The 15566-nt window shown below is 44.2% G+C and overlaps 1 protein-coding gene across 6 annotated transcripts in view; it reads right to left on the reverse strand.

Annotated features, from left to right (window-relative positions):
• ADARB1 (adenosine deaminase RNA specific B1) overlaps nt 1-15566 on the reverse strand; it is a 128214-nt gene that overhangs the window by 21525 nt on the left and 91123 nt on the right. For 5 of the 6 annotated variants that reach the window (XM_088474125.1, XM_088474122.1, XM_088474124.1 and 2 more), the window contains one exon: nt 1193-1267. In XM_088474125.1, coding sequence (XP_088330251.1) covers nt 1193-1220 — 28 coding nt within the window. In that variant the 5' untranslated portion in view covers nt 1221-1267. Of the gene's footprint in view, nt 1-1192; nt 1268-15566 lie in introns of those variants that run through there. The other variant, XM_088474126.1, reaches the window with a different exon arrangement.

Below are 15566 nucleotides of genomic sequence, written 5' to 3' on the forward strand. Positions count from 1 at the left end.
CCTTTACTAGGGCTATTCGGGGATACCCATAGTGAACCCCCATGTCAGAGCATCTTTTGGAAAGTGTCAGGCCGATTTCCCCTAAAATAACAGGATTTTTTGCAGTTTTCGGTATCGCTGGGTCCCGTTTTCGCCGATTTGGAATTGAATACAGGGATATGCGGGGACGTGAGCGATAACTTTGACGGGAAAACCTCCGATGACGGTGAAAAGTACGGCAACTCACTTTTTCGCTCCAAATTGAATATGCCCCTTGATTATCTATTTAAATAGTTGAGTCCTTGGGGTGCAGTTTGCAGGTCATTTCGATTAATCATTTCTCGAAGGGAGCGATAAACTCAAATATGAAATATTAGGGTTAGGTATTTTGTTACCCTCCTGTATCACCCCTCTTTTACGACATGCTCATATGGTGAGAGACGACCACTTGGGGTAACTCTTCAGGTAAATCTATTGGTTTATTTAGTTAAACAGACAAAACGATAAAACACTTCAACATTAAGGAGTATATTTACTAAAGTGCAGGTTTTTAGAAAATCAGATTCTAGCTATTATCTTCTAGAAGGTGCTAGATAAGTAGAATCCGATTGGTTGCTATGGGCAACACCTCCACTACTAAAAACCCGCACTTTAGTAAATTTACCCCTAAGACTTCAAATAACATTGTTAAATCATGTGACGATATTCCTCATGTCACCCACACATCAGATAAAATACTAGTTCAAATATGTTCATTAAATGTTTTTACTAGCGTTTTAGCTGACGCGTGAGGGACACAATTGCATAAAAGATTAAATTATTACAATATTTACATTGTCTCGAATGCTTGTAAAGCAGAAAACTGTCCTCAAGTGAAGTTTTATATAACTTAAAGTGTATGATAGGGTTACATCCAAATAACCACACAAATAAGGGGTCTTAGTTACTAACCTAAATTATTTAAACACACTACAGTGCAAGGGAATGTCACGGGTAATTATAAGCCATATTACCAATAATTGTACAGGTAAGAGAAAAAAAATTCCCACTCACATCAAAACCTCCCCAATGTAAATACAAGTATTGGGCAGCTGATTGTGGAGGCGCTGCACAGATTACACTGAGGGGAAGTGCCTAATGTATACAGCTGGAAGATAGGAGGACGCTTCGTAGTGAAGCTAGACACTACATCCCAATATCAACTACATCTTACTCATATTTTCTTCATCGTCCACATCCATGGTGAAGTACTTTTGCTGCTTTCTTGACTGGCGAAGGCCGCTTCGCTCTGCAACAGAAATGGATAAACGCCAATTTTACTACAATCTAGATAAAGAATCGACACAGCATCACGGTTTGTAATAATACATTTAGAGACCTACAGAGGTGCCTTGGCAGAGGACGATCCAGAGTACATAGCTAAACAAAACCATTACTCATTACCGAACGCGCTAAGGAAAGAAAACACAGGTCACACTTTATGTTATGTGTATTTATATATTCATTCCAGACACACGGAAACGGAATGTTCTGTGACTAACATAGTGCCAGTGTATTAGAGCCGTATTCAATTTGAGCCGAGCAGCGATACTTTTTTGCGGCCCGGACTTTGCCTACTTCGCCTGTTTTGCAGGCGGAAAAGTATCTCTCTCGCGCGCCCGCTTAACCCCGTATTCAATTTGAAAGTATGCGAAAACGGGACCCGGCGAATCTTGAACAGGCGGAAAGTACTGTCAGATTTGGGGAAATAAGCCCGACACCCCCCAAAAGATGCTCTGACATGGGGGTTAGATATGGTACCCCCCCCGATTTGGCTTGCTGAAGGTATTTGGTGTTTTTAAACGGGCTCAATAGCTGCTAAATAGTGTTTTTCTATACGTGATGCAGAAGAGTATTCAGGAGTATTTTTTCCAGAAAATAACTTATCCCAGCAAATTTGGGGTACTTGAAAATGGGGGTCAGCATATTTAAAAGTTGCTAAAGTGAAGTTGAAAAAAAGTTGAAAAATCCACCTGCCGCAAACACCTGCAATCATAAAAAAAAAACTAAAACAAACACTTGGGGCATACTTGGGGACCCCCCAGAATCAAGTTCGCTAGTTTTTAACTTTGTCCCTCAAATTTTTTTTTTCGCCCCCAGAATGAAAGTTATTTTGGGGTGTTAAGTGTTTTTTTTTTTTTTTTTTGACACAGTTTACCTTTGGGGGACTGTCTGAAGGCTGTTCGGAGGTTCCCGCAACGTTGCACCCCAAAACCCCAATTATGCACTTTTTTCCGCCTCCCATTCATAGGCGAAACTTTTTTCATATTACATTGCATTGACTTTCCGCCTAGGCGGAAAGTCTTTCAAATTGAATACGGGGTAAAAGTAAAACAGGCGAAAATTACGTCATCGGTGAAAAAGTAGCGCGGATCCGGACTTTTCGCCTCAAATTGAATACGGGCCATAGTCTCTTAACAAGGAGCTGTTTTCATACAGATGAGTCCTTACACATCTATGCTGCAGTCGTGCTAAAATGCCCCTCTCGGCATGCCGGGTCCTGTGAGATTCTGCTAGCGCCGAATGTCATTTTTCCCCGATAATGCATGCAAGTCGCAACGCAATGAGTCCAGGATGCACTCGCAGATTTGATAGTCGCGCACAGATATACAAGTGTCGTATAAGCCTCTAAATCGGTATACCAAGTGCTGCAATGTGGCGGCCGCAGATTTCTTTCATTCCAAGTTCCGTTATGCGTCATACACAGACTTGGGTGCAGACAGATATACGAGGGCCACATATCACATTAATCAGCACAGTTTGCTGGTGCGTCCTAGTCGCACAACATTGTGACTTAAGACGCATTTTCAGGCAAAAAATACGCCCAACCCTAAAAGAGTAGCACAGAACCTGGCGGCTCACTCACGCCAAGCAACTCGTGTTGCGTGGTGCATTGAGGCTGGGTGTATGAGATCTATAGATCTCCACAAAATGAATCCACTTGATACATTTACAGGATACGAATACATTTTTTTCAACCCGTTTTGTTTGCGGGATTATTCCATTTCATCAAGCAATGTCAGAAATAGACAGGGATGTAAAAAGCAGGTTTCTAGGGGGAACGGGTATAACGCACTTGCAGCTCTGGAAGGAAAACTCTAACAAAGCATTTCCCCTGAGATTTGGTACAAACATTTTTATCCTAATCATTTTCATCATCAGAGGAATCTCCGCTACCACCATCTCTCTATCGTCATACCGGGGCGGCTTCCGAGTCACGCGCAAAACCGCTGCCTCGTTGTGATGCCGGAGAAGCCAGATTTACTATCTTATGCCAACAATAGTTTCCATAATGCCAATACGAGGATCCCTGCGGCTTCAAGCGGGAAGACGCACCCACTCAGTTTTTCTGTCCACAGCCGCCATGATTAATATTAATATCGGCACTTGCACCAGTCCCCATGCTGCGCGCAAGAGATAAGTGCGCAACTCAGAATAGCACAGAACTCGAGCTATACGCCATGGCACTCCCGCAAGACATAACAGTTCTGTGCGACCGCAATGTCGCCGCCCAAATGCCCATTTCACGCAAAGATAGATCCAGCCAAGGTCCGTCTCAGAATTGGATGGGGTTACGCAAATATACGTAAATTCGCTTCTGCACCCGCGCTGTATGCTAAAACTCGCTGTTTGCGTGTCTGTGCAGAGATATTCGTCAGATTCAGGATCCATCCCTCTCTCTGCACCCACCTCGCAGTCAGGAGCCTCCGAGATGAATAAAGGAAAACCAAACTATCAAACATGCTAGGCCGCCATCGTACGTACTAATGCAACATGCGCTCTAGTGTGCCATATATTTTTCTTTTATACTGTTCGGAAACTCTTGGTGAGAGGGGGGGTGGGGAGCATTCAATTGTTTTTCAGGCGCCCAACAGAGCACTTCAATTGTTGCTCCGTTTGACCGCCTTTGCTTGCCCAAAAGTACGGGGATTACCTGCGTATAGCAGCTAACCCCTTCTAAAGGCCTGCTTTGGGGTGCACAAACGGGACAGCCGGCATATCGTACATTTCTGCGTACCACCTCAGGTGGCAGGGAGCAGAAATGTGTCTAACCACGGCTATGCGCGTCCATTAATGTAGGCGCTCTATGAAACAATTGAATCGCCTCCTTGAGGTCTATAATCAAAATCTCATTTAAGAATGGCGTGTGTGTGTGTGTGTGTGTATATATATATATATATATATATATATATATATACATATATACATATACATATATACACATACATACATACATACATACATACATATACACACACAGTACCAGTCAAAAGTTTGGAAAGCTTCTCATTCAATGGTTGTTGTTTATTTAAATTATTTTCAACATAGTAGATTAATACTATTGCTGGGCATACACTACCAGTTAAAATGTCTGTCAGACCGACAGACATTTTATCTGGCCGGCTGCCAGCCGCAGAAGTCGCCGGCATACACTGTGAGATTTCTCTCACAGTGTATTCGGCAGACATCTGCGCTCCGCCCCCGGGGGAGGAGACATTTCCCTGTTCCTTCCGTAGGAAGGAACACAGGAAATGTCTATCTGTCGGCTGCGCTGGGCATAACCCTGCCCGAAGCGGCCGACAGTTTAACGGGAAATATCGCATCGGACGGGCAATATTTAACCCTCGGTCGCCCCCCCCACACGCTACAATTATCGCGGCGAACCGCCGATATCGGGCGGATCGTCCCGATAATTGTAGCGTGTATGGCCAGCATATGAAAGAACACACATGGAATTATGTTGTAAACAAAAGTGTGTTAAACAAATCAAAATATTTTATATTTTAGATTCCTCAAAGTAGCCCCCTTTTGCTTGGATGGCAGCTTTGCACACACTTAGTATTCTCTCAATCAGCTTCATGAGGCATCTCCTGGAATGGTTTTGAATGAACAGGTGTGCCTTGTCAATTCTGCCAAGAGTGTGCAAAGCGGTCATCAAAGCAAAAGGGGGCTACTTTGAGGAATCTAAAACATATTTTGATTTGTTTAACACTTTTTTGTTTCCAAAATAATTCCATATGTGTTTCCACAGTTTTGATGTCTCCAGTATAAATCTACTGCGTTGAAAATAATTTAAATAAACAAAAACCATTGAATGCGAAGGTTTATCAAGAGATATATGAGAAAAATATAAAAACAAAATTTTGCGCTTAGAAGATAAGCAGCACTGCAGGAGGAACCAATACAACATAAACACATAAAAACTTCCTAAGTGCGCTATGTGCAGTCAAATGAAGGCAGTTTGAGTTAGCAGGTTGCTTGAATGTGAAAGCCCGTCCTCTAAATGTTTAAATAAGGTGTTCTCCTTTTGAACTGTGTGACATTAGACCATGAGGGATCCTGTGGATATACCCTCCACCAAAAAAAATAATAAAAAAAATCACCCAACAGAAGGCCAATTAGGAAAGGATACCAAATGTTTATTTTTGATAAAAACATAAGTTCAACATTTAAAAGTTCTGGTTCACATAAACAAAGTAAAAAAACAAAACATAGATCCAATAAATCAGTGAGCCAAGGCCAGTGTAGAGGGGATGTTTTTTGAAACCCACCCTCACCTTTAAACAGGTGTGAGCTCAAAAGGCAGGGAATCTTCACACAATTGGTCAATGGAACCGAAGCTGGTAAATCCTACGTATTTCGTCTTTCAACCTCATCAGGGGTAGGTATAAAAAAAAAAAATGTATTGATAACCCATAGGGGTATGATTTACAGGTAATAATCGAGTTGGTGGGTAACGTTGTACTACAGCTGATCAATCACGACCCAATTGGGCACAAATATGATCCAAGTCTGATAATCAAATATCTACTCCTAAAGGGTTCATAGGGCCGTATTCAATTAGACACGAAAAGCCGAGATCCGCGGAAAAGTATCACTAATCCCGGCTTTTTGCGTGGAGGAACTTATCTCCGTATTCAATTCCAGCCTCTTTTCGCTTACCTAGAAAGTCAATGCAATGTAATAAGTGAAAAAGATTTGCCTCTGAATAGCAGTAGAAAAGATTTGCAACATTTTTGTTTTGGGGGTGCAAAGCTGGGGAAACCACTCAGAACCCTTGGGACAGCCCCCCAAAGGATAACTGTCAAAAAATCCCAGAAAAAAAAACAAAAAACAAAAACCCAAAAAAGCACTTTCATTTTGGGGGTGAAAAAGTAAAAAAAAAAGGGGGGGGGGGGGTCTGCAAGGATGGGCCGTGTTTTTTTGATTGCAGGAGCTTGCAACAGGTGCGTTTAGACTTTTAAATATGCTTGCACCCATTTTCAAGTACCCCAAATTTGACAGGACTACTTATTGTCACCAAAAAATACTGCTTAATGCCATTCTTCACCACTTTCATAAGGACGCTAATAGCAAGCAATTGTCAAAACTTAAGGACCCAAAATAGCTTTATTAGGGCTATTAGTACTCATCTGTATTGATCCCCAATGTTAGTGCATTTTTTTGGGAGGGTTCAGGCTGATTTCCCCACTTCTGATAGCACTTACCGCCTGTTTTACATTCGTCGGGTCACGTGTTCGCGTGGTTTGGAACTGAATACGGCAAATAGCGGGGGCGTGCGCAACAAGTTTCTGCGTCCAAAACACGCGATGTCGGTGGAAAGTCCGGCACGCGAAACTAATTGAATACGGCCCATAGTAAGGATCAGAGTTAAGCGCAAATAGATTTACGACATTTAGTGAGTCCGCGGTAACTGTCCAAAGCTCCTCAAAATTATTCAAAATCCACAAAGGAACTGGGTATTCCCTCCTGTGAGAGCAAAACTTGAGACTGGTTCACATCTGTTTGCTCTCAATTGACCACTGACACCGTTTGATTAAAGCTGGGTACACACAGACGATGTCATCACGTTTTGGACATATCGTACAGTGTATATGCATGATATGCGCGCTCCTATGCGATGTAGTCAGGTTTGATGTGCTGCAGTGTAATGAAGGATCGAACGCGGGATTCTTCCGTTGTTCATTCCATCGTTCTGATGTGTACCCAGGATCCGATAGGTCTGCCCATCATATCGGTCGGGTACACATCGCTCAGTGTGTACCCAGCTTAACAGATTGTCTGAATATATTATATCATTATTATCTGAAGGTTCTTATGGAGGATGCATCCATCCCATTTAAAACAACTAAACCGTGTTCAGTGCCAATACGGCCATGTTCATTTATAGGATTATGCAGTACATTTATTAAAAGGAGCATTCTCAGAAATTATTTATTTTTGTTAAACCGCTGTGTAGGTGGACTTGTGGTTTTCGCAGATAAGGCATTATTTACCATTTAATAATTTAACGCTTCACAGCATAATAGAATTTCAAATTCTCTGCCTTATAAATCTGCTTCAGGATAAGTTTTGCAAGGAGCAGTTTTGGTGTGAAATATACACAGCTGACATTTTTATCCATAATTACTAAACAAGGGGAGAGAGATAAGAGCATTTGCTTTGTAGGACAGATGAATGGAATTTTTACACTATTCAAAATTAAACATGCACGTCTCATCAATTTGGCTGCATACGTGTAACGCGCAATCGTGCAAGAGACAGGGAGGGGAAAGAGCCCAAGGGGTTGTTCACTACTTATGCATGTTTCTATTCCTCTCATCAGGAAAGTATTTACACAAGAAACAAAGTGCATATACATGGGACAAATCAGACTCAATGGGGGAGATGTAACAAAGCTTGGAGAGAGATGAAGCACAGAGAGAAAGTACCAAGTGTGGCCGGAGACCCTGCTCCCCCCACGTTACAAATGGCATCTGCGGCCTGAAGGGGTTAACCCCAGTGTTGTGGCGCCATATGTGGAAAGGTTACTGGCGCGAGGCACCGTTTGCTTAACCAAATGTATCTTTACATTTATGTTATGTGCCGCAGCCCCATATCCCCTCCGGTGACCGCGCCAAAGCACAGGGTTAACAGACGGCTTGCAGAGAGCCGCTGCATACAGGGCGGTGTGCTGACTGTTGGGGTCTGGGAGCCTAGGTCCCCCCATGTGCTGCACAAATGGGGACCGGGAAAGCCGGCTCCCTGTGTGGCGTTACTAGGTGTGAGGAGCTTCTGAGTGCTAAGCCGCTGTGACCGGGACTTAGGACCTCATTCAGAGTCAGTCGTTGCGGCCGCACGGTCTTAAGGTAAAAGGGGCCGGATATGCAAATGAAGCGCTCGCAAGTTGCGTCGTTAAGATGGGATCGTTAGCTGGACGAGAGAGGGGAGGATGCGGCCGTAACACTAAAAATACGCCCCCTTCTTGTTCCCATTACACGTCATCTCCGGGCATATAAGGATTAATCGAGACCATCGGAGCTGGTCGTAGACTTTAAGGTTGACCATACCCTCCCTTAAGCACTACGATCAAGTCAGTGTAAAAACCTCCCATTTCACATGTGCCATGACACTACTTTGTTAATTATGCACTCCCATAAAAAGCCGTTTGCATAGTCAGGCACGCCTGCGTTCGGATCTCCACTCCCCCGTTCACAAGCACCTTCCCCTGTTACCACCCACAAACACCTCATCCTGTCACTCAAACTAACGACCTGGCCAAGTTGAAGGAGAGAGCAATTTCTGATCGCAATAGCTAGTTTGCGCACGCACATTGCGAATTTTACCAATGCGCAGTTTAGCGAACATTAGTGGCGTACGACCGTGCGGCCGCAACGACTCCTCTGAATGAGGTCCTTAGTCCCAGGGCTGGACGCATAGGTTTAGCTCCTGGTCCGCTGGGAAAGTGCCAGGGAAAAGTGCATGGAGCTGCCAGCTGGGGGGAGACCGGGAGAGCTGGCTCCCGGTGTGGCAAAGCAGCATGTTAACCCCCGGTTGGCTGCACCGAAGGGAGTGTGTGTAAAGGGCCGCTGGAGCCTGGCTGCACGCTGGGGGACAGGAAAAGCCAGCTCCCCGGACCCCCTGCGCTGTGGCCAAATAACTAGATTTAATCCCTGGTGTGTTGCTCCAGGGGAGAGCCCCAGCAGTACAGTGTTAAATAAAAAATCTAAATGTATTACAAAAAGGTGTGTGCCAGGAGAGCAGTCCTGAGCTGCAGTGCTGCAGTCTGTGAAAGCAGGGCACAGGCTCAAAGTATCTATTTTTACAATATGTAAAATATATTAAAAAGGTATATTTTATAGTGAAAAAATTTTTTCCCAGAGAAAAACAAAATACCTTGCCATGTTCCTTAATGCCTAAAGTGGTATGAAGAGCTGCATGGGGAGCTGGCCAATGCAGCCAACTAATTAAGCTCCAAAAAGCTCTGTGGATAAGAAACCCTGCCTGGGGACATTGGTTGCCCATCTCTTAAGCTCTGATTCAGGCTAGAGGTGGCAGGCTTGGTCCCTTAGCAGATTCCTCGAAGTATGTACTGGAGGAAGATTTTCCTCATCCCAGACATGCCGGCACCTGGGGGTTGACCATGATGGCAGGTGGGCTTAGGAACAGAGGAGTGACCACTCCCCACTGTACATTAGGGACAATGTTAAAAGGTGAGCATGCCTTGTGCATGCCAAGGTACACGCACTTCAATTGATTGGGAAAAAACCACAGGGCGGACTTACCACCCCTGTGGTAATGTGTATTGAAGGGAGATAAAATTTGGCCTGCGAGCCTGTTGTGTGTGTATCATTTTGGGTATAAAAAGGATTGAATTGCTGAAACATCTGTATGCTGTACTCCCTAAGCACTTGTAAAAAGGAAAGTCTTTTTGAAGACTTTTGAGCAATAAACATCTTGCCTTTACGACAACTGCATCTGTATCCTGCAACAACAGAATTGCACCAAGCGCTATTCCGAATTTTACCAATGCGCAGTTTAGCGAACATTAGTGGCGTACGACCGTGCGGCCGCAACGACTCCTCTGAATGAGGTCCTTAGTCCCAGGGCTGGACGCATAGGTTTAGCTCCTGGTCCGCTGGGAAAGTGCCAGGGAAAAGTGCATGGAGCTGCCAGCTGGGGGGAGACCGGGAGAGCTGGCTCCCGGTGTGGCAAAGCAGCATGTTAACCCCCGGTTGGCTGCACCGAAGGGAGTGTGTGTAAAGGGCCGCTGGAGCCTGGCTGCACGCTGGGGGACAGGAAAAGCCAGCTCCCCGGACCCCCTGCGCTGTGGCCAAATAACTAGATTTAATCCCTGGTGTGTTGCTCCAGGGGAGAGCCCCAGCAGTACAGTGTTAAATAAAAAATCTAAATGTATTACAAAAAGGTGTGTGCCAGGAGAGCAGTCCTGAGCTGCAGTGCTGCAGTCTGTGAAAGCAGGGCACAGGCTCAAAGTATCTATTTTTACAATATGTAAAATATATTAAAAAGGTATATTTTATAGTGAAAAAATTTTTTCCCAGAGAAAAACAAAATACCTTGCCATGTTCCTTAATGCCTAAAGTGGTATGAAGAGCTGCATGGGGAGCTGGCCAATGCAGCCAACTAATTAAGCTCCAAAAAGCTCTGTGGATAAGAAACCCTGCCTGGGGACATTGGTTGCCCATCTCTTAAGCTCTGATTCAGGCTAGAGGTGGCAGGCTTGGTCCCTTAGCAGATTCCTCGAAGTATGTACTGGAGGAAGATTTTTCTCATCCCAGACATGCCGGCACCTGGGGGTTGACCATGATGGCAGGTGGGCTTAGGAACAGAGGAGTGACCACTCCCCACTGTACATTAGGGACAATGTTAAAAGGTGAGCATGCCTTGTGCATGCCAAGGTACACGCACTTCAATTGATTGGGAAAAAACCACAGGGCGGACTTACCACCCCTGTGGTAATGTGTATTGAAGGGAGATAAAATTTGGCCTGCGAGCCTGTTGTGTGTGTATCATTTTGGGTATAAAAAGGATTGAATTGCTGAAACATCTGTATGCTGTACTCCCTAAGCACTTGTAAAAAGGAAAGTCTTTTTGAAGACTTTTGAGCAATAAACATCTTGCCTTTACGACAACTGCATCTGTATCCTGCAACAACAGAATTGCACCAAGCGCTATTCCGTTCTCCGGATGTTCTGGATTGAACCCAGTGTCTCCAAGCTCAAGCCTTCTGCCAGCTACTGTGCAGAGCCTGATCCATTGTAAGGGATCTGTAGGCATCAGCCGAGGTGTGGCCGCAGCTAGTCTACACATATGCAGCAGAGGCGGTGCCAACAAAGGAGCCTGGGAGAAGTAGTTTCAGGTGCCAACTAAGGAGCCTGTGTGGAAATAAGCGGTTCCAAGTTCCAGTGAAGGAGCTTGGTGGAGGCAGTGAGGGTACATGCCCACGGCGCAGTGGGCAGAGTCATTAACAGGCAGTTAGTGACTAAAAGAGGGAATCCTTAATACCCCAAGATCAAATGGGATCAAAAACAAATCTGATCATTTGCCGAGGTCATCTGGTCACACCAACCAATCAGTTTGTAATTTTACAGTGTTTTAAATTTCAGCGAGAAGCAGATTGGTTGGCACTTTCTTTCTCTTTCTCTCTCTCTCTCCAAGCTTTGATAAATTTCTCCCCATGGCAACATCCCCACCACTGTGTTCTAAACTTTTAACTCTGCGTTTAAAGTTTCATAAAGCAGCACGTCCAATTTTTCACACATGTGAACACTCTACCACTTCTAGGGCCTGGTGAAGTGTTCTCCTAACACGTGAAGCTCTACGATAAGGTTAAATCGCTTCCACTTCTGTTAAGAAGCTACTCTGGCTGCCTGACGTAAAAAGAGAGTGTCCTCCTTTTTGTAACCGATGCCGCTACATACACGACGAAGGAAGCAACCGGACCACAAATGCTAAACTTTCAAAAATGGTCCATGTCAGATGCTTTGTGCTTGCTCTACATAAAGTGCCATGGAGATTAAAAAGTAACAACTCAAATGTAGACAAGTGGATATCAAATGGGAAGAAAATGTTCATGAAAGCTCCACTGTAAGTGGAGAAGTTCAAAGTAAAGGCTCTTTCGTTGACACTCTTCTCAGCCCGTGCCAACAGGTTTGAGTATTTGGCTCAACTTCGCTGTATTGCTGTACAAAGCGCAATACCTTGGAGAAGACTGTGAAAGATCCTCCTCATCCTCTATCTGGATGCAGCAAGAATCCTTTTAGAAAACCTTAGCTGGAGACTAGGTATCAATAAAATCGTACTGTTGGGCCTGCTTCAGAGTTGTACACAAGCTCGATGGTTCATCACAACTCCAATGTTTTGTAATGCTCAGGATCTATACTGCGCTTGTGCAGATATGTCTGGGATGACTGTTGCTGTACCCCCCTAACCTGCAGAATGATTGACAAGCTAGCGGAGGTTTGGGGGCGTGAGCTGGTTGACGACGGAAAGCATATTCGGCCCCGTTTAAGTGGCGAACATATGCCAGTGGCTGAGTCTTCTAAGGATTACGAAGATGATCGATAGTTCACGTAGTTTATCCAACGGCTGCATCCACGGGGAAGCAGCATCGGATCAAGAGAACATGGCAGTGGGAGTCTAATTACTGTACTTAAAAACGCCTCCTGCGGCTTTTGCATATTCTAGCACAGCTGCCGCATACAAAGGCATAGTAGCTGTGCTATTGCATACAATTCTGAATCAGGCTAAATGTTTCAATATCTGTTGCAATCACTTGCCTGGAAGAGTTGGGTATGGAACTTTGTGATGCGCCTGAGATCGTGAAACTGATAGGGAATTAAAGCCGAGCAAAGGTGAAAGCAACTGACAAAATTAGCAACACTGCAATACGTACTCACATTTATTGAGGTTATTAAACAGTCTTCAAGATAAGTGACATCCTTTCTGGGCATGAAGAAGAATTTGAAGACTTTGGGGCATATTCAATTAGGTGCAAGAATAGCAGAAAATCCGCACCTGCCTATTCAATTAGGTGCGGGGGGGATTTTAATTTTTTTGAGCGACGGGAGGTTTTTCCTTTAGCATCTCCAGGACATGACCAATGATTGTCTGTGTGAGTGGCTGTGTGACCCCCGTGTGTGTGTGCGTGAGTCCCCCCCGGAGACAGCAGCAGGGAGAACTACATCTCTCAGCAGCCACCTCCCCTCCTAGCAGCCCCCTGGCCTCTCACAGCTGCCCCCTCCCCAGTGCAAAGATGGAGGGGAGATGACCGGGGGCCGTGGAGACCACCTGAGACCAACGCTCTGGTAAGTAGTAATTTTTTGTTTTCCCCTCGCATGGTGGGGTTTTCAGTAGTGAATTTTATTTAATTGAATACGGCGGGTATCGGGAGCGCGCATACACACGGTATTCCACAATTGGGCGCGAGGTTCGGGTGATATTTTGCTGAGAAAACCTCACCCCCCAATTGTATATGCCCCTTTGACTCAATTTTCTTTCTTGCGGAGTTGAATTTCTCCAAAACACGAACCTGTAACTTCAAGTGATGTGGAACAGGGGCTCTACAGGTTCTTCCAAACCTGAAGATGTGTGCGAGTAGGGTTCGGTATTTTTTTTTTTTTTTTACAAAATGCTAACTGGGCGAAGTGCATGAAAAAAGTGGGTAAACTATCCTGGACACCAAAAAAAACGGAGATAACAGGACCATACAGAAGGTTGTTAGTAACTATAGGGCAAGTACTGAAGGTTTTTAAAAAGGAGTGTTTATTAATTTTTTTTATTAATAGTTTAATATGCTAAAAAATGCTTGCTTTTTTAAAGTTTTTTCATGGTTTCCGAGAACAGAAAAATGTGTATTTTTCAGTGTTTTTATACAAGTTTGTAAAAAGTTAGAATATAGATTTTTACCTCTCATTTGCAAGTTTTAAACCCCCTTTCCAATCATTTACACCTCCACATCCCTGTCCCACACCATTTACACCTCTACATACTGTACCTGTCAAACATCATTTACACCTCCGCATACCTGTCCCACATCATTTACACCTCCGCATACCTGTCCCACATCATTTACACCTCCGCATACCTGTCCCCACATCATTTACACCTCCGCATACCTGTCCCCACATCATTTACACCTCCGCATACCTGTCCCCACATCATTTACACCTCCGCATACCTGTCCCCACATCATTTACACCTCCGCATACCTGTCCCCACATCATTTACACCTCCGCATACCTGTCCCCACATCATTTACACCTCCGCATACCTGTCCCCACATCATTTACACCTCCGCATACCTGTCCCCACATCATTTACACCTCCACATACCTGTCCCCACATCATTTACACCTCCACATACCTGTCCCCACATCATTTACACCTCCACATACCTGTCCCCACATCATTTACACCTCCACATACCTGTCCCCACATCATTTACACCTCCACATACCTGTCCCCACATCATTTACACCTCCACATCCCTGTCCCCACATCATTTACACCTCCACATCCCTGTCCCCACATCATTTACACCTCCACATCCCTGTCCCCACATCATTTACACCTCCACATCCCTGTCCCCACATCATTTACACCTCCACATCCCTGTCCCACATCATTTACACCTCCACATCCCTGTCCCACGTCATTTACACCTCCACATCCCTGTCCCCAATTTAACTCATTGTTGAGCTTTTTAGAGAAAATCACCTGAAAACAGAAATGTATTTATTGGCCAAATTATGCTATTTAAACCCTTACAAGTGTGTGAGTATTCACTGGGAGAGACGCACACGAGGTTCTGCAATGTGTCCTTACATTTTTTTTCCCCTAACGTTTCACCTGCTCAAGCGGGTACGCATAAGAAAAACAAAATTTGTCCCGGAAAATCAATGCTAGTTTGGAAAATGATTCACAAATGTAACTTGCAGTGAGTGCCGTGAGAGCGGCTCGAAGAACACAACTCACACCTAATTGAATTGGAACTTTTATATGCAGCAATCATTATTTTTTGATTCCAAACCAGTACATTCATATTACCATTTGTACATCTGCTAGTTATTCACGATTAATTTTTTATTTTTGTCTAGTTATGTGTTTCTGATATGTTTATTCATCATCATCTGATTTGCATTAATTTTTGCTTGTATTAAATTCCGATTTACATTTATTTCTATACCAGCGCGGTGTGCGTGCTTTTTCATATGTCGACATGGTGCAAGTATTGACATGTAGAATATAAAATTTTTCACCGTATCAAACAGTCATTCTGGTGCCGACATACTGACTCCATGCCTGTGGGTCATCCAGTGCAATTCTCTGTCAATGGAGAATGCAAGGTATGAATATTTTAGGTACTTTATTTTATTCTTCCAATCAATAAAATGAACGCAAAATTTAATTAGAAGTATAAAATAATCTATCAACTTTTTATTTAGCATGCCGTATTCACCACACTATATTGTGTGCACATAATGTTAAAGCAAAAATTATTCTGTTCTCCATCTGGAATTAATGGACTTAAGGTCCCTACACACTACACAATATGTTTAACAATTTGTCCGATTCCGTTACATCGGAACAACAAATCGTTAAAAATGTGTAGTGTGTATGCAGTAAGATCAGGCGATGCGGCTGACGATCCCACGCAACGCTATACGCGGGGGGAGGGGCGTCATATCGGGCCCCGAAACGCCCCGCGTGTATGGATCGCCAGATATGTTGGCCCGTCGGCGCTGGGATGGTGGACGACATCGCTG

Source organism: Taudactylus pleione, unplaced genomic scaffold (genome assembly GCF_031769625.1).
Source record: "Taudactylus pleione unplaced genomic scaffold, aTauple2 ptg000147l, whole genome shotgun sequence".
NCBI lineage: Eukaryota > Metazoa > Chordata > Amphibia > Anura > Myobatrachidae > Taudactylus > Taudactylus pleione.